We start from the raw sequence: 20442 nt of genomic DNA on the forward strand, positions 1-20442 counted from the left end.
GACCAGGGGTCCCCAAACTACGGCCCGCCTCCACATTTGGTCCGGCCCCCTGAACAATGCCAGAGAGCATTCAGATTTTTTTTTTTTCATATATTGTATTTTCCGGTTTATATGTGGATTTTTCTTCAACCACCAGGGGGCTCTTTAGCAGGAAGTGTGTACTGTAAACTGTGGGTGTTTTGTTTTGCATGGCGCATTGCTGCCATCTGTTGGACTTTTAGGGAACTGCTTGACTTTTATGTTATTTAATCAGTACGGTTGTTTGCTAGCGGTAGAGCAGATGAACACACGTGCCTGTAAGTAGCAGCTTATACTTCAAAACGAGCCTTTATGTTAACATATGAGAAATTAATATATTATAGTTAAATTCCCTCAATGGAATATATACTAGTCAGTCCCAGTGACCGTTTGACTCATGGTTTTTGCCCATGTGCTTTCTGGGTAAAAATCAATCGAGAAATGTGCACCCCCGTCAACACCCACCAGAGAAGGGAAAAGTTATGTGGCCCTCACAGGAAAAAGGGACATGAAAGGGAAAAAATAGAAAATACATTTTCTCATGAGCATGAGATAGTGCCTTGTTCACACAGTTTTGCATGTGGTGTGCACCAAGATTATTATAATTAATTTCATTAACTGGAATAAATAAAAACGGTAGTTAATGGGGAAAAATATAACTAACTGGAAGTATGTTGCATGTTTAATTAAATAGCTAAATTCTACTAAAATTAGAGAAATAATACCCTATATTTTTGTGTTTAAGTCATTAGAATCATAAAATCTAATAAATAAACTCATTAATATTTTTTTTCACACTAGCAGTTTCCATCAGCCTTCGGCCTCCCAGGTCCACAAAATGACCACAGCAAACGTTGGGAGAAAACTCAGGTCAGTTTTCGTTTGTTCACCAATAACTGAATATATTTTTAAAAAGGTAAATTATGTTGAGTATTTAAGGTAAGCATGATCGCAATAAAATACTTTGAACTTTTTGAATTCTCCACCTAAAAATTAACCATTAAGAAAAAACTAAAACATCTATAACAATAAAAACTATACTGAAACTAAGCAATGCTTAACTAGTAATAACTAATATAACCAGCAAACTCACTCCTAAAAACTTACTAAAACTAACTGAATTAGCCATTAAAAAGTCACAACCAAACAAAATTAAACTACATTTTTTTAAAAATCCAAAACTATTATAAACTTTTTGTGCATGATAAAGTTTAATTTTTTATATTTTGACATTTCTTCTGGATTTTTTTTTATCAACAATTTGTCGTTTGATTAATAACAGAATGTACAAGTTTAAAGCAACCCATCTGGAGATTTTATTCATTTACTGCCATCTAGTGGTAGAGTGAAGAATAACACTGCATCTTATTTGCACCTTTTAGTCTGGATTCCTGCAGAACAAAGAAAAACTCAAAGGCTCAAAACAAATTAAGACTAATTTGTTTTCTAGTCAATATTTAAACCTAAACTCATCATAATGCTTCATCATCCAGCCGTTGCACCATACAGCTGTATCCGCCTTTCAGATTTCTTTCAGAAATAATACATGTGAGGAATATATGTTTATTTATAGTGCCGAATTAATATGTTTTAGAAATAACTTTAGAAAAAGCCACTGAATAAAACATCTCTACCAAACCTCCTCATTTCTGGGTATTTCAGAAAGTGAGACATCCTTTCAAATATTTTGCAGAGATCAATTTTCAGGTCAATCAGCAGGAGGTTGGAGGAGGCGGGAACTGGTCAAAATGAGATTCCACCAGATTGTTCTGCCACTTCTTGAAATCAAACGTCAAGATGAATGACAACCTATGATCCTTCATTCATAAAATTAAGTAGGTTTTTAATTACTGTCCAACTAAAATCCAATAAGGACGTAAACGTTTAACTCTTGACTGCTGCACACACACATCAAGCTCTCCTCTTTTCGACGTCTAGCTCTGACATTTTCTGATAATCAAATTGTAAGTCCCGACAAAAGAAATAAATCTGTGGATTGAAATATTGCCAGATTTTTAAAATGACACACTTCCTTCCTTATTGTCCTTTTTCCTGGTCCAAGTGTTGTTAGTCTTCATCAGTCATTCTTCCAGTTGTTTTAGACATTTTGATTAGCAACTTTATGCTAGTAGTTATTTTCTTGTGAGTCCTCACTTTGAAAACTAACACAGACGTCTAACTTTAGACGTTATGCATCTTTCTAATTTTTATGAATGGCTTGGAGAAATTACTCTTTTTATCACCAGTCTTTAGAGTTTTTAGAAACTCCATTGGACTAAAAGTAAAGAAAATATTATTTTGCTTACATTTATTTTTTAAGGAAGGTTTTTGGTGCAAAAACTTTATTATTATTTGTTTAAGGAAGAACAACTTTCTCCACTGAGCAAATGCACTCGAATTAAAGGAAGGCTTGTCCTGAAGTTTCTTTAAGTCTGAGATTATGCTTCTGCAATTAAAAAGTAGCTTCTACTTTGTACAAATTTGCTGATTTCTGTAGCTCAGAGTAAAGCCAATGGACATTTTATTGCTTTAGATCATGGGAGTCAAACTCACTTTTGTCAAGATCATGAATGTTCAGTGTCGGTTGTGTCACAATGTATTGATAAAACCCATAAACAGCTGTGTCCATGTCTATTTCTTAAAATTAAATAATACTGAACATGTTTTGAAACTGATCAGTCCCTCCAGAATTTTGTGATTTTTTTTTTCAATCAAAATCACTTATTTGTGGAGCTAATTTAAAAATATTAGCTAGATTTTTTTTTAACATTTACGCTTATGTATGGCGGAAAATATGACTTTTGCTTGCTAACGGACTTGACATCAAATAAAGCTGAGGAAGCAGCGTAGACTAAGAAATACTGCCACCTGCAGGTGGGAGTTAGCATCACATTAACACAAAGTTTTTGACCAATATGTTGGAACATTTTCAGTAAACTCATCATTAAGCATTATCACAAAACAGTTCAGGGATCCGATGATTTTCCATGGTAGTAAAATCTCAGAAAAACTAGAGAGACTAATGCAGTTTGGCATTAAACATTTGACACAGGAACTTTAGATTATTTGCTTCAAGGTTTTTCATTCAGTGCTGATATTATAGATGCAATTAAACTTTCTCCCTCAGATGTGAGAATTGAAAACACCAGAGTGATTTCAATCTAAAGGAATCGTCTTTATTGGACTGAAACATCCTCATTCATCTGTTTCTAAGAAATGCTGCTGACTTGGTTCGCTGCCGAACATCAGGTGAAATTTTCTGGACCCCTTCTCTGCTCCGACTCCTCTGGGAGCACGGACTTTCAAAAAAAAAAAAAAAAAACATGCTTATATAACGCTGGGTATCCAATGGTAACACACACCTCAGGCTCTAAAAATACCTTCTGGGTGATTCATTCATAGCAGTAGTGGAAGCAAAGAGCAACTGGGAGCCTTTAATTACCAATTTAGATATGATTGACAGGTTTATAGGAAACTCAATAAAGGCAGGCTTGAGTTAAGGGAATCTAAGAGGATCACTCCACAGAGCAAAGCCGCAGCCCCTAAATAAAACCTACTCCTGCTGGATGAATTGATTCATAGACTGTAAACACACTCCAGTGGATTCTGGGATGTTTTGGCTTGACAACGACGGCGGCTCTGACAGCTGCAGCTCAAACTCAGACACGCATTTCTGAATCTCAAAAGTACCCTGGCAGGAAAACACGCCTGCAGAACCCATGTCAGTGGAGCCTTTGGAGCTTTTAGGCTGAGTAGACGGACAACAATGAAAGCATTTTAACAAAATTATTCTCAAGAAAACTGCAGCGCTGGTTTGTGCCATGTATGCTTTAGATGCATTTGCAAATTAGCATTTTTCAGCGCAGGAAATTGTTAAAGGCTTTTAGGCCTTAATATAATACACAATTATGCTGCTTACTGATATGCAGAAGGCATAATTGAAAAAGTTATGTTCAAACTATAATTAGGAAATGACATCTGAATGTAGAGAGTTGAAGTCTGCAACAAAACCCTGAGTGAAAGCTGCTCAGAGGTTTTCTATACTTCACATCCCAGTTTTTCTGCAGAGCACCAATTGAAAAACTGAGCAGACTGGTTGCTGGTTTAAGGTGTTATTATGGATTAAATAAATTCAATTACATTTAATATGAAAAATATGTTTCTGTGAGTCTGATGTTAACATATGAGACACCATTGTTTTTAACCTGCAAACTGTTTTCACAAAACTCAACATACTCAGAAATTTCCAAGTTTTTTTCCAGAAAATTTCTGAGATTAATCTCAATATTTCGGAGTCTTTTTAAAGTAAATTTTTTACTTTTCAGACTCACAAATTTCCTTGTTTTTTCTAGGAGATTTGTGTGGAAAAATCTAAAAATTTCAGAGTTTTTTGTAGCAGATTTTTGACTTTTCAAACTTAGACCCTTTTTAGCTTTTTCTAGAATATTTCTGAGATTCATTTCAAATTGTTTTTTCTAGTGAATTTCTGACTTTTCAAACTCAAAAACTTCCTAGTTTTTTCTAGAAGATTTCTGAGAATAACCTCAAAATTTCTGAGTTTTTTTCTTTTTTAGCAGATTTCTTAGTTTTCAAGCTTAGACATTTTCCAGCTTTTTTTTTTTCTAGAAAATTTCTGAGATAAAATTTTATTTTTGTTTTGCCGGAAATTTACTCCTCTTTGTTTTCTTTCTCTCCACAATTGCCCTAATACTCCATCATCTCACCCAAGCTACTCCCTGTTACCATAGAAACCTTGACTACTTTTGCACTCACCCTCCTTATAGCAAACAGGATTCGTCCATAAGAGTAAACCATGAGCATCAGTGGCAGCAGCAAGCAGAAGATGAAGAGACACAGCACATAGGACACGCTGGTGGGTGAGCGCAGGTGCCACTGGACAGAGCAAGTGGTTCCGGGACCTTCGGGACCGTAGCTGCTCCAACCCAGGAAGGGTGGCAGCGTCCAGAGGAGCGAGTAGACCCAGGTGCCTCCGATGAAGAGCCAGGCCTTCCTGAAGTCTGAGACGTCCACCTTAGAGGAACGCAGCACGGTGTTGTAGCGCTCGTAGGAAAGGACCGACAGGGACACCAGGGACACAATGCCTTATGGAGAGAGGAACAGGGAAATATAATCATCAGTCATCCACATATTTGTTATTTTAGTGCACAAATCACATATAATATTATAGGGCTGTGTAATAATATCGATTTTGCGATATATGCGATATATATATATCGATATATATATCGATATTTTCTTTCCTAGAAGAAAATCGATATTCATCCGCAAATATCGTAACATCCAACTGTCATCTTGCTCACTCATTGCTTGCTTTGCTGGGAGAGTGATTAGGACTTCAGGTTTAGAGTGATTCCTTGAGATGTAAAGTGTCAAGATTAAAAAGGTATCAAACTATTCAGAGCAGGGTACTTGGTGCACTTTATTTACTTTACAAATGCACATCAGCTACGGTTTGTACTGTTTCAATTAAAAGAAACATGTTTTCTCACCACTTCTTTGATTCATTTTGTCCAGCTGCCGACTTTAAGTCTGTCTCCATGTCCAACCAGAGCCAGGTATTGTGTAGTTGGTGCAGGTATTGTGTAGTTGGTGCTTTTAATCAGTTTTCAGTTAAATTAATTCAATCCAACTCTATAACAGTCACAAAATGTCACCAAAATCACTTTGTCCCTCTGAAATCTTTCAGAAAATCGCAAAAGTGTATTGAATTGTATCGTTTGCTGAATATCGCAATATATATCGTATTGTGAGCAGAATATTGTGCATCGTATCGTGAGATTATTGTATCACTACAGCCATATAATATTATAACTCATCAGTTTGGTGTACGTATACCTTAAACTTTTATAAAAATATACATATTTTTATGCATATTTTTCGAAACTGTCACTAAATAATGACAGTATGTTATCAGATAATCTCCTCCTTTTGCTCTATGATACGCTGCTGTTAGCGTAGCCTGTCGTGAATGCTAAGGCTAGTTAGCATGGCCACCCATGATGACGGATAAACGATTTTTCTGTAGTAGTAAAATGTTTTTCCACCATTAGTAGATCTAAAAGCACATTTGTGAGATTGATTGACAGCACTAAGCCCCTCCTCCTGGCTCTGATTGGTTGTTTTTGTTTTTGTTCGATCTTTTCACAGGTTATCTGTTTCATATTGTCATAATGTGGTGACACTTTTACAAATATGAAAATAAAAATATTTCTATAAAAGTTACATACTGCACCTTTAATGGAAAGCTTTAAATTTTCCAACAAGTTCACCTCATTGTTAGCTGGTGAATGTAAAAGTTCATTCAGACAAATAGAAAAAGGAAAATGTTAAGGTGCCAGGACAACGCATCATTTCTCTAAAAAAAAAATGGCCGCCTGAATTAACTTGGCAAAGATCTGAATAAACCGCAAGAAAAACCTCAATGTTTTTTTTTAGTGAGAGGAAAATGAATCCAAACAGGTGAATAAATCTACAGCAGACTGACCATTCGACTGTGCTGCAATGTGATAACGCATGACTAAAATGCTGGAACTGGACTTTAAAAGAGCCATAAAAATGAAAGGTGGTTCAACATGAATCTCAAGTTACATTCACTTTTTCACTTATCATTTTTACAACTTGGCTTCATCTTTATTTAATGAACCATTCTGATTTTTTGCAATTAAAATTAATTTTAATTTTTTAATTATAACTATATGCTGACCTGAATGTTCTCCTTTTTTTTCATGGGAGTTTTGTGGTTCGATTGGATAAATGGATGAAGGTCAGTTCATGAAATAGTTTTTTAATGTCTCAATCAATATAAAATTTCCCGGCTTGATCATAATTTGAAAGTGTTTAATGGGTTTATTACCAGAAACTCAATTAGCCGCTTAATTTTTCACTTTTTAAAGATGATTTATAGGAAACTAATGTCAGCTTGATGGAATGTAAGTTTTAATAATGTCATCATAATCATTTAAAGGTGAGATCACCTTTAAATGATGAACCCCGACTCCAGTTTGAGAACACTGTTCCAGTTGGCTGGAAGAAAATGTGCGGGAACTGGGAGCAGAGACACAGGAGGTTTGGGAGGCCCTACTCTGTCAAATCTAGATGAATAATAGAAAGTTGGCCACTTTCAAAACAAAAAAACCAAAACAAAACAAACAGCTTCCAGTCCAGGGCGGGCGCCCATGACTAACAATGTGTTGTCCATTGTGACAAACATCATCAGGATTAAGACAATTGTCTTACAAACAGCTGCAGAATGAAAGTGTTATAACATATGTTTCATAATTTCATAATTATGAAAACTGTCGAGACAGATAATCTGTGAAAACAATTACGCTCCTCCAACTCCTCCCAGCGCAGAAATGCACATCCTGCTCAAAAACAGCCAATCAGAGCCAGCAGGAGAGTCTTAGCGCTGTCGATCATGCTCGTGTACACGCTGTTCAATGTGTTGATGGGTGAGACACAAATAATCATGACAGGAAAACCGTCATTCATGAACATGATAACTAGCCTTAGCATTCATGGCAGGTGAAGTACTATTTACAAAAAAAAATGCATGGGGAAGTGTGTTGTGCTTTTTATCGAAAGAATTTTAGTGGTGAAAAGAAAATATTTTGATGGTTAATATTTATACCCTCAAAATGTTGTTTTTAAAGTGTAAAATTGGTGATAATTCTTTAGTTTGGAACTTTTTATTTAGCAAACAAGTCCAGCAATATCAAACAACAATAACAACATAACTCACCAAAAAGATGGAATTAAATTATAACATTTAATATCCTCAAAATGTTGTTTCTAAAGTATAAAATTGGTGATATTTTTTTTAGTTAGGAACTTCTTAATAATAGTTAAACATTTAGCAAACAAACCTCGCAATGTCAAACAACAACAACAACAACGATAACAGTGTATAACTCACCAAAAAGGGAATTGGCGAACCCGTACCACTTACAGCCGAACTCTCCGATGAGCCACCTACCGCGCAGACTCGCGGCGAAGCTGAACGGCGTCCCGAAGACGCACACCAGAACGTCGCTCAGGCTGATGTTGAGCAGGATGAGGTTGATCGGCGTCCACAGGCAGCGGAACTTGGCGAAGACCAGCAGCGTCAGAGAGTTGTTGAGGATCCCGGCCACCAGAATGAAGCCGAGGCACACCGCCACCGCCGTGTGGCCGCTCCGGCTCAGCCCATCGCGGCTCTGGGGCGCCGTGGAGTCGCGCAGGGTCGCGTCGCTGCCTAGACTGGATCTGTCTGTGGTACTTAAATTAGAGCCGGGCAAGTAGAGGACCATAGCAGGTGGAGGGGAGGTAAACAGACAGAAGGAAAGTCTTGCACAGCGGCTCCAGACGCTGCAGGCTGGTGTAAGAGAGTTGAATATGACCAGAGCACTTCTTTATACCTGCACTCCTGAAATGCAAAAACACCCCCCCACCCCTTTTATTCTGCTGGGCACAAACACTAGTATTTTCCTTCTTTCTTTGAACCCTTTCATTTACTAGTTCTGGTCATTTTGATCACGACAGCTTTCATGAATAAATCCCCCCAAATTGGTGCCTTTCCAACCGGAAATGTTGCCTTTCAACGTGATGTGCTTATGTGAGTAAAAATTGCAAGTTCCATTGGTTTATCTTTTGCTTTTTCATGGCAGATGTGGGTCAGGTTCAGTGAATGTCCAAAATAAACTTTCCATTTCAAAGTTAAAGTGGAGCCATTTACTCCTGCTGCGCCACATCACAAATACAAAGTTTGTTGCCTGATTTTTGCTAAGTTGTGCATTTCTCTTTTAGCTTTCTGTGCCAGACTGTGTTTAGCTGAATGAAGCAGATTCAATTTACTGCAAAGAATTCAGTTCTTTACACAACTCATCATGTTGTGTGTGTTTTTTAGCTTCTTCAAGTCTTTTCTCAGTGATGGAAAACTAGAAATGAGACTTGCTGAAGTGCAGTCTGTATGTTTGGACAAACAAATGTGTTTGAGTTGCCAATGAATGGGCTTGATGTGAAAAGAAGAGGAAAGAGAGAAAACTGATGACATTTAAAAACCAATCTTGCATGTTTTTTTGTTCTCTTTTAAAAATTAGGGTCAAATTCCTCTGGAGCCTTGTTACGGCGCCACTTTAGCTTCATTAGTGGACCATACAACCTCCAGGTCTTCCTCTTGAGGAGTTCAGGTGACTCCTGCGACCTTTGGGTCAGTTTCTGGAGCTCCGTCAGTCAGTCCTGCTACCTCCTCCTTACTCTCATTTTCTGATTGGCTGCTGGTCAAATTCATCAGGTTGTTTGGCTCCTCAAGCTTTCGAACCGGACACTGCTGCAGAAAAACCATAAACACTGCGAATAAAATAAAACTCGACGTGATTTATATGGGACATTGCATTATTTCTTACAATCAAAAGAGGTAATTGTGATGAAAATTTGTATCATCTGATAATATATTATGCCATAGAACTCATTATCATGTAAAATCAGAAGGTCAAAGGCAGCATTCATGCTTAGTGAATGTAATAATTAATGATTAATGAATTAAAACAGTTTAAAAGTTGATGTTTCCTTACTTATTTAGTAGTGTTTCCCAGAGGTTAATTCTCTAATGGATGGCTCTATACATCAAACCTGACATTAGGTTGAGTTTCAAAACATCTAAATTCGGTCAATCTGGACTGAGAGAAAATCTACCCGCTAAATTTGTATTAATCATTTTGTACTGGATGTTTTCCTCTCTGAGCCCAACAGCAGCCTGAGTATTCCTAATGGATGTGAATAGGAAGGAAGATCATGTACCTCATGTCCACCTCCTGCAGAGACGAGGATTGGCTACTGTTTCTTCTTTACACCCATACAGTCACTTCTGCGCCGGNTCNACCAAATTCCTCATGAAGGTTTGAGTTTCTCATTACCATATAACCCATGCATGGTATTATGAAACAGTAAATAATCATAATAGAGTGCAATCTTGCCAAATTGTGCCTCTCCTTCTGGTGTATTTAACAAAGTTTAGCTGAAAATGTAAAACTAATACATCATTAAGTGCATGAAAAACATTCCAGTAAAATAAGTTGAAGCTTCTAGTTTTAACATGATGAAAACGTGAAAATGTTTCATAGACGTGAATGTTTTTTTTGCGAGGCAACACAGTTATTAGATGTTTCTGATCAACTGCAGGTGGTTTAGAAAGTTACAAACACATTGTTACAATTTTCTGGCGTGAAATATTGAGATATAATCAAGTCGCCCCTGAATCTGGGAGGATTCATAAAGAAATTTTAGACATTTTAAAGTCCATCATCAGAGAAAACCAAAGATTAAAGATGGTGGCCAGTCTGTCAAAGACTGAAGGCTGTAGCAAGGTCTACAAATGAAAGTAAGTTCAAAACAAGATGATTAAAAATACTTTTGAAAAGTTAATTACAGTTAATCTTGATTGCATTTTTCTGCCTTATTAAAGCTGTGCATAAACAAATTTATAAACGTCTATTTTACCAAGGATTACAAATGAAAGTAAACTTAAAACAAGATAATTAAAAATACATCTGAAAAGTCTTCATCTTGGTTGCATTTTTCACCTTATTAAAGTTGTGCATAAACAGATGTGTAGGCGTCTTTGCCAAAGTGTCTACAGAGAGCAGTTTAGTTAAAGGACTGGACACGAAAAAGAGGGAAAAGTAATCTTGGACTGTGTAAATTGAAATTTCTCTGCTAAATACCAAGGAAATACCAGTAAAGATTACTATTGTACAGGCAGCGAATGAGAGTTTTCAGCTGGATTGTTTCTAAAGTGTCCTAAAGGGCATCAGTGTGAGACTTTCCAGAAAACCCAGTCGATTACCTGCTTGTTAATTATAGAGCTTAAATGGAAATGATAAATCAAAACTTTTCTTCCATTAACAAATGACAAATTACCATATGAAAGGTGAAAAAGCTCTGAAACTGCAGGTGTTACGTTTACTTGGTGCTTGTGGCTTTCATTCATGTCACATAATCAGTTCTCAGGATAAAAGCTTTAAAAGGTTAAAGGTAAAGTATTTAAACTTACTTTTCTTCTTCTTTTACTGTCTGCACGTGTTTTTAAATTCTCCACAACAAAATAAAAATTAGAATATTAAAATTAAATAAAAACAAATTAAAAATAAAAGTATCTATGCATCACAGGAATTACTTTATTGAATTAAATGTCCTGAGTGCGAATTTCGTACCACAAACAAGCAAAGCTGGCATTACAATAAAAAAAATCCTTGAATCCTTGAAAATATTTACTAATTTTGATATTGTCTAAAAATATAATGATACATTATCATCAAAATGCTCAGCATAAAACCAAATATCACTCCACTATTTTATTTGCCTTAAAAAGTCAGAATTCAGATCTCAGAAATTATAGTATTATATAATTTCAAGTTGGAAAACCAGTAATATTTGCTAATTATAGTCTACAATGACCATTTTTAAATTTAATTTTTAATTCAGTCGCTCTATTTATCAACCTGTGTTTAATTATTAATCAAACCTTTAAAAAGACCTGAGGTTTAATCTGTTTGACACATAAACCCAAAACTATATAAATTTATCATTACTCCATGTTTATTGTGCTCATAAGAAATCCAGCTAGCAACAAATACATGGATAAACAAAAGAGAACAAACATCCAGTTGCACTGGCAGGTAAAAGAGCCAAAGCGATCTTATTGTTGAATGGATTAACAATGAAACCTTGTTTATTCGGATCCTGTCGTGTCTGTTCTGCTCCTGGGTTTCACGTTTTCTCTTCCATATTTTTTCTCATGCAGTTTCCAATTAGCAGCCTGACAGATAATTTTGCTTCTGTGTGTCAATTGGAAGCAACACTTTTTGCTTCAGGAGTCTGGTTTCTGTTTTAAAAAAAAAAAACTAGGATGATTGGATGAAATTAGTCTTGGAATATGAACCAGAACCAAATCCAAACGATCGTAAATACGTCATAGATGTTTCACATAACTCTCTTCTTTTTGTTTATGTTGCGTTTACGTAACTCTCTTTTTACTGCCACTTCCCCAAGTGGGCACTCTTGACCTAAATCACTTTTTTATTGACCCAGTAGAGCAGCTTTAGTAGCTGTGAAATCTTTAGTAGTCGACATCCTGTTGCTTGGAAGTTCAAATCACTTGGCAATGTAATCTGAGAGAAATGATGTAAACACTGTCGTTGCATTACTGAGAACTCTCTGGACTATAAGGTGACATTAGATTTAGATTTGCTGGAAGATAAAAGTCTGAGATGGTCAGCAGGACAATGAAATGAGGCCTGGGACAGGAAATAAGTAGCTACTTTCAAACATAAATAGCTTTTTTCTGCACGTTAAAACAAGATCAAGGTTGACATGAAATAAAATGGTTTAATTTGGACAAATGTAGTCAACAATGTGACTTATTTAAGGATGGCTGCTTTAGTGTGAACAGGACATTGAAATAAACATTTGGCTTAATAAAACACCAGAGTCAGATCAATGTAACGTACTTCTGTCTCAGGATACAGAAACGTGCCGCTAAGCATTCTGGGAAATACTCACCCACTCCTGTCTTTTACTTCTTTCAGTTTTCCTAAGTGCGAACCTAAAACCTCTAGTTTATTCAACTCTTGAAGGTTTGACAAAATTAATAAAAAGTAAAATATAAGTTTATCTTTCACAAACTCACATTTAGGTTCAAAACCTAAAACTGGCTAAATTTATTTGACTTAAAGAGTAGAAGATTGTAGACTCAGCTAAATGCGGCTCAAATGCTTTACAGTGTAAGTGATTTCCTAAAACAATTCAATGATTTAATATTTCTTCGTTCTAATTGAAGTGTATTCCAACAATCAGAAGCCTGATAAAAATAAAAAAAAACGACATAATGTCCTCACAAAATAAGTTGAAAGATCCTCTGGTGTTTCTTTTGGTTGTATCATCGGTAAAGTTACATCACATGAATGTGACTCTTTAGCCGTCCGGTTCCAGCCGTAACCCTTCACTGCCAGCACACAGTTTAAAGTACAAAGCTTTGCTGAACGTCTCGGGCTGGTGATGAGACCCAGGATCTCAGACAACCAGAGCGCTCCTTACCCCCACAGCTGGCTCGGGGCCCGTAAGACTCTGGGATCGATGCCCACAGAGCGGCCATTTTGCAGTCCATCTGTGGTTTGCACAGCAGCAGATGGATAGCAGCTAATAATAGCACAGCACCACCATTAATCCAGCCTCATCTTGTGGGGAAAGCTGCTCCTCCGTCTGCGACTATGAATAGCGCTTCGACAGTGAAATGATGGCATCTCTAAGCATGAGGGGAAAATAGCCGGAGAGCTGAGAATAAAGCTGGATGACGTCACATGTTGAATGTAAACACTAACCTCTTCATTTTGGATGCACCTGATTTACTTTATGACTATTTTAGATTTGATCATCGTCCTTTTGTTGCAGAGAAATTCATAGTATTTGTTTTTATCTGGGTAAAGTCATTAAAAGTCAGACATGGTTGGAGTAACTGGTTACATTTATTCTTTCTGTGTCGATGTACAGATAGAGTTTGACTCACTGAAATGTCACTTTACTGGGATTTTAGGTGGCAGACCAACACAAAGTAAAGCATAATTATGATATAGGAGGAAGCTAATCAAAATTCAAAAATGTATGAGATGCATTTTTATGGATTTCACTCCACTGCTGCTAAATAAAGGAGCAGCTCCAGATGCTCAGGAGGGAAAATCTGTGGATGAACGCGTTGTTGTGCACTTCACATATTTGCTTTCTTGATGGCAGCAGGAAGAAGGCCGCTGTAAACAGAGAGCCTTGAGAAAGTCCTGCTCCACTTTGCCACAAGCCATGTGTCATAAACGACAGATTTGAGAAAGAAGACGTGTCGGTCACTGAGGCAACGTTTGAACTTTGTGACCCACATGCATCGTGGTGTGCGCTGCACATAATCCAATATTCAGAATCACACATGATTATCGTTGTGTATAATTGTTTCAGCAGATGAATGCAGCAACTACAAGCTTCTGGAAATACTTTCCCTGATATCTTGGAGGATTTATTTGAGCTTATCCAGTAAGAAAAAGAAACCAGTGTGGTCATAAAATATATCAACAGGTGTCAGTTAACCTATCAGAAGCTTCCAAAGCTCTGACATCATCATCTGGGCTTTCCATCACTGTTCAGTGCAGTAGAAATCACCCTGTATGTAAACTTATGAGCCTGAAGTTATTGACAAATAAATCTCTGACATTTTCTCTCATTACTGTCACTTTTATCAAAAAAATAATAATTTTGTTAATTCTAACTCACTGAAAACAAGAGAAGTGTCGACAGGGAGAAAAAAGTGTGTAAATAAATTAAAACGTGAGTAAGAAATTTTAATTTGTTTCCTAATCTTAGCTGCTGAACCTCCAAAATAAAAAAGATTTATAAAACATCTAAAACGTGGAAGGAAATGTTGATCTAATTAAACATAAAACCATCAAAAGTAATTTAGACAACAATATTACACTTTTTTTTCATAGGTTTTTAATTCATGACAGTCTTTGCATATTAGAAACAACAAAAACATGGCATTTGCATGTAAAATACCCAACTGATAATCCTTTTAGAAATTATACATTTTGCAACAAATTTTTAGTAAAAAAAAAAACCTTAATGTCCTACATATTTAATAGTGGTGAAGCTGACAGAGCTCAGCCTACAGACTCTCACAAACAGTTAAATGGAAGAATACGAGTTTTACCAACAATATGTCTGAGTGTGTTAATAGATTAACTATCTTATTTACTACAGCTGATCATAAACTGATGATCAATATACAGGAAAAACTGAACAAAAAGGTAACAAGTTAACTAGTTTCTTCATATAATAAAACCAGATATTTACACACGATGTATAAAAACACATTTTCTTCACCATCTGACATTAAATCTGTCCTAACTCGTCCTCTTTTAGGTCGTTTAGGTTAATTATTTTCTTCAATTCAGATATTTATGTGCAATTAGATTTTAATGATTGTCTCAATAATTTAGGAAAACCCCAGTTGACAATGATCAAGTAATTACATAAACGTATCAGAGGTTTGTGTGTTTTGCTGTAAAATTTGCACATAGTCAAACGGCATGAAGATACAGACTGAAAGGGAAAATCAGTGTCTGCCAAGACAAGCCAATCAGAGAGTTAGAAGAAGTCATTAATCCTAAAGCAACATATAATCTCCAGACTACAGATTACAGAGGAAGTCAAACTTTAATTTTTGGATATCTGTCCTCTGAAGCTAAAACAGTTTAAATCTGAAAACTAGTTCATTTCAATATATAAAGTAGATGACATCATGAGGAAGCAATATTCTTTGTCAACCAGGAAATTAAAGCAAAAACGAGTCTTTCAATTGGACAATTACTCAAAGCCTCTGACCCAATTAGTGACAAATTAGCTTAAGGTGTGTATGTTAACTTCTGACTGAAGAAAGTAGAACAATCTGAAGTTAACTTTCTCAGTTCTGTACATTTAGGAAACAGATCATTTTATACACCTAGAGGATATTCTGAAAAGTTCCTTCTGATTTGCTGTCAGACAGAAAAAAAAGGCGTTATGAATTTTTACAGTGCATGAAAATATCTGGTTTAACTGTAGATTTCCTCAAGTAGTCAACACAGAAATAATTTATTTACACACATCTATAGCTATAGTTAGCTAAACACCAGAACTTTTTAGAAACAGACAAAGTTCAGTTATCTTTTCATCCAAATAAAGAGAAATAAAAAAGTACATTTAAAAAAATATCCCTGCAAAGAAACATTTTCTAACCTGGTATCCAACACTTCAGAGCATCTAGACACTGATTATGAGGCATCATGTACATTTCTTCATAAAGACTGTGGGTTCAAATCCACCAACAGGGGTCAGAAACACACTGCTTAACTAAAAGGCATCAATCTTCTATTATTTATTGGTAAGCAGTGGTGGCTGCCTCTGATTATTTTCAACTATTCTTTTTACAAAACCTAAAAGTACAAGGTATTATTTTTCCTAGATTGTTACTGACCAAGCAAAGCTTCCCCTCCCTGTTTGAGTATCTTCCAACAAACCCAACCAGGTGAACTAAAGGTAGATCAGGTTGTAGCTACATTAGTTTCTACACATCTAAGAGGCTCACAGTTTTCAGACTCCACACTGGCCTGTTGTAAAAGCCACAAAGAAAGTGCACTTCATCCAAGCTTCACCTCAAAACGTGTGAAAACAGACGCACAGCTCTGATTCTTAAAAAAGGAATGTCAAAAGTTGAGGAACTGGTTTGTCACCGAGAGCTTCCTGCAGTAGAGGCTGTCCCAGTGCGCGCTCAGGTGCTGAGGTCATCTCAGCAAACAATAGAGAGAGAACATCGTCAGGAAATCAAAATGCTGCTCTGCTGAAACGAACAGAACGACGCTGCGCTGGCTAAAGCTGTCCTCTGTTCCTCTGCACTCCGCGTTTCTCCTCAGTACCAGTACAAGTCCTTTTTATCCCCATGTCGCCCTGAAAACAAGAGGAAAAGATCATCAAGCAGAGTTAAACGGCTCTTAAAGGTGCAGCTACTCTTGCAAAAGTAGCACCACTTCGACATGCTTTTACTCTAGTAAAAACAAAAAGTATCCAAAAATTACCATGTGTAAAAGTAAAAAAGTATTTGGTAAAAAAAAGTCTAGGATGATCATCTCATCTGATTTAATATTCAGAAATGGACAGCATTTCTGTTTAAGAGTACAGCTCTTAAAGGTGCAGGCACCCAGAAACTGTACTCAAGCAAAAGTACTTCAACATATTTTTTCTCAAGTAAAGCATTCAAAAAGTTACTATGGGTAAAAGTACAAGAGTATTTGGTTAAAAAAATAATAATGGCTACTGAAGAAACTGAGTATCATCTGATTTAATATTGAGAAATAATATAAACACACAGCAAAAGATATAAACATCTAAAACTTAACACAAATATGCAGCATAAGTAGAAAATAGCATATTCAGGCCAGAAAAACACTTCCAACCACTTCCTTTAAAAATACAAGTCATATTAAATTAAAACTTACCAGGTTCGAAGCCTATCGGAGGGTCCACAGACTCTCTGTAGCCCGCAGGCACCGCCCAGCCTGGAAGTGGGTCCGGCTTGGAGCTGGAGGCGATGCCAGCTCCCATCTCGCCCCGGTCGCCGTGCAGCAGGTTGAGCAGGGACGTGGAGTACTGCTGTCCGGTGAGACTCAGCGCGTCTGAGGACAGGGTGCACATGAGGTTGGGCAGCGCCGGACCTTCTCTTGACCTGAACGTGTTCCAGGATCCTGGCATCTCCTCCGCCGGGTTCAGGGCCAGGATGTGTCCCGTTAACGGGGGCACCTGGGACTCGGAGTAAGGGCCGGACATGTTCCCATGACAGTTGTTTGTGCTCTCTGAGGGAAAATAATGATACTCTGAGAATGAGTCATGTTTGATTTTATGTGTTTCCCAGCCACATAAGATCATCGAATAACTACGTTACCCTCATATGTGTAACTTACACTCTAAAAAGTGTAGTCAGGCTGTAGTTCATTTTATGGGCTTATTCACATTAACCTCACTTAATTCGTTTGGTTTAGTGATGACAACTTGCTGGTTGGTGTTGAATTAGCTTAAAAGTTACACATTTTAACCTAAAGGAACTTTTTACTTTGACTTTACTTGAAACAATTTATTTCAACGCCCCGTTTGAATCCTACATTTGACGTCATGATGCATGAAGCTTCACCAGGGACAGATCCGGTACCGACCAGGCGCTGTGGTGGCGCAGGAGCAGAACTCATAAGGAAACGTTAGTCCTCAACGTCGCAGGTTCCAGTCCCAGCCTGATCACCTTTACCACATGTCATCCCTCTCTGTCTTGTCTAACTAGTCTCAAATAAAGACCAAAAAAATGTCTTTATTTATTTTAAGTAAACTAAATGATTTGACTTAAATTTATCAAGTTTATTCAACTTAATAAATTAAGTTGGATAAACTTAATTTAATTACTTGTTACTAATTGAAGCAACTATTTCCTTTTCTCAGGGTAAAAGAAATTTTACTTTGCAATTTCAAATTCTGTCTCTTTAAGAAACTCCTTATCTTTCTGAAGCTCCGCCTTCAGGAAGTCATCACAACATGGCTCCTCTATGAACAAACTTTTTACCAGCGTTGCACTGAGATGTACCTCCTATGATGAGCTCAGCTGATGCGCAGCTCCACCCGGTGTTTGCTAATTGCTGCAGGCTAGTCTGAAGGAGCTGAGTGTTGGGGTGGAGCTCGGTAATGTGGAAGCTCAGAAACGTGGAGGAGCTACGTCCCCACAAGCGTTTTAAAAACCTAAATGGTTGCCAAGGGAGATTAAAGGATTTCTTAAATGTGCATGAAAGAATCAAAGCAACACCCCAGATGAGAGAAAGTCACTTTTATAAAGTACTGTGTCTTTAAGTAATGCAGTGACTCTTTTACATGCTCACCTTGTTTTACAGTTTTGCGTATTTTCTTTGACCTTGGAACCAACTCGCTGGCCTTGCTGGCTTTGCTGAGAGCTCTTGAGAAGTGTTCGTCCACCATGCTGTTAATGTCTCCATGGAAGTACAGCAGGGTGAAGCCGGAAGCGTTCTCCTCCACCTTCACCGGTATCAGACTGTCTGCTCGCTCCTCCATGGGTCACCTGCTACTGGAGATTCAAAAGTGGACAATCAGAAAGAGCTTTTTGCATTTAATGAAACAAGAGCTCAAACTATTTTTAACTATGAAAAATCACAATAAAACAATAATGTGTTTATGTCATATCTGCTTTAACCTGGTTTCTCTGGAATGCAAACCTGAAAAACGTTTTGCACTAAAACATGGAAAACAATTTGAACTATTGCACTTTAACACACACGCACACACACACACACACACACACACACACACACACACACACACACACACATATACCTCTATGCTGATGTTGCACCTGAATTTCCTGACTATAATGGATATCTCTGTCTCTATTCTATCTTTATGTTTTGTGTTTAGTCATGTTGAAGAATCCTGTTAGCAAAAATTATTTTTATTGAGAAATTATTTTCTGGATGGAAATGAAACAAGCATCAATCTGAGGGGTTTTAGCTTAACTGTAGATTTACGTACATCCAGTCAAATCTGTAGCTGACTGCAGAGATCGAGTTTCTTTTGAAGGCTTGTGGGTCATGATGTTACTCTTTTATATTCCTGAGACTTAAAAGATTTTTACATTTTCCAGAGAAGGTTTGTATTTCAGGATAAATTTCAACTAAATCTGAGCTCACCACGAATTAAATCAAGTTGTGCAAGAACATATAATTTTGTTTTGTTTGTTAGAAATCCAGCTAATCTGCTTCTTCTCCCAACATGCTGCAAACTTGCTTTACATTTAAACTGAACTCTTGTGTATCAATCACCCCCATCATCAGTTAGCTTTAAGAAACGTACTTGCCTTACCCGTCTTGATGACTGACCAACGTTGAACAGGGAGCACAAGCTTGCATTGACTGGTTGACCCCCTGCCCCCCAAAAAAGAAAACAAAAAACAAAACAACAGCAGAACCAACAAGAAAACTGCAAAATCAGAGCATAGATTCAATGAGCTGCTGTCGTTTTCAGCGTCTACTCCGCAAAGAGAGCGTTTTACCCACGGAGCCTGCAGACTTACTGGATGATTTAGCTGGGGAGGGTTGCAGCTATGATCAGAATGCTATCCAGCAGGTTCCTCAGGAGCCCGAACCGCAACTCAATCAAAACATTCCTGGTTCAAACTGGCAGAAAGGTTTACGCAGTTTAACAGCCGCTCTGCTTAGATTTCAGCTGAATTACAACGTCAGATTCACAGAAACTGCTTCAAGCAGATTCTGAAGTTTCATTCATTCTTTTTTTTTTTTTTTTTTTTTTGTCTCTTTGATTGAAGATCCAAAGAGGATTGAATGTTCTGGTGTGGACCAGAAGTTCTTTTCCAGCCGAGTTGAAAACAGAACATCGCAACAAACTTCACAGCCCTTCAACTTTCTCACCACAAAGTCTCGTGTAATTTATTGGGATTTTATGGGGCTGACCATCACAAAGCAAAGCTGTAAAGTGAAAAGATTTTAGAAACAAGAATAAGTCAGATAACCTACCTCAAACTTGATCAGATCGTATTGACAGCATCCCTAATTAACAAGTTTCATATCATGAATGCTTAGCTGGTTTGAAGTTTGAACTGCAGTCACTCCAAAACACAGATTTGCTCTAAGCTAAACCGCTCCAGCTGCATGTTTAAGTTCTTTATACAGGCAGTAAATAAGGCAACATCAATCATACATAATTTAAAATGCCAAAAAATACAGAAGCTGAGAAACCTACAAAAACTGTAAAACCTACTTTAGTCGACTGATCTAACTAAATTAT

The 20442-nt window shown here is 37.1% G+C and overlaps 2 protein-coding genes across 4 annotated transcripts in view; both read right to left on the reverse strand.

Moving 5' to 3' along the window:
* The window catches only part of tmtops3a (teleost multiple tissue opsin 3a), a 16353-nt gene extending 7737 nt beyond the window's left edge, over positions 1-8616 (reverse strand). The window contains exons 1-2 of the mRNA XM_015029641.1: positions 7955-8616; positions 4792-5120 (exon numbers count right to left, since the gene is read on the reverse strand). Coding sequence (XP_014885127.1) covers positions 4792-5120; positions 7955-8327 — 702 coding nt within the window. The 5' untranslated portion in view covers positions 8328-8616. The remainder of the gene's footprint in view (positions 1-4791; positions 5121-7954) is intronic.
* Positions 8617-14524: 5908 nt separating this feature from the next.
* vgll1 (vestigial like family member 1) lies at positions 14525-19709 on the reverse strand. Of its 3 annotated transcripts, none has more exons than XM_015029648.1 (4): positions 19501-19709; positions 18507-18706; positions 17088-17441; positions 14525-16539 (listed from the first exon to the last, which is right to left on the reverse strand). In XM_015029648.1, the coding sequence occupies exons 2-4, from the start codon at positions 18694-18696 to the stop codon at positions 16502-16504; spliced, it is 582 nt and encodes a 193-aa protein (XP_014885134.1). In that variant the 5' UTR covers positions 18697-18706; positions 19501-19709; the 3' UTR covers positions 14525-16501. The 3 variants fall into 3 exon arrangements, with proteins under 3 accessions (XP_014885134.1, XP_014885131.1, XP_014885132.1); XM_015029645.1 differs by having other exon boundaries at positions 18507-18709; XM_015029646.1 differs by having other exon boundaries at positions 18507-18709; positions 19492-19709.
* Positions 19710-20442: the final 733 nt, after the last annotated feature.

Source organism: Poecilia latipinna, unplaced genomic scaffold (genome assembly GCF_001443285.1).
Source record: "Poecilia latipinna isolate Pla-1442-1.1 unplaced genomic scaffold, P_latipinna-1.0 Scaffold159, whole genome shotgun sequence".
NCBI classification, from domain to species: Eukaryota; Metazoa; Chordata; class Actinopteri; order Cyprinodontiformes; family Poeciliidae; genus Poecilia; species Poecilia latipinna.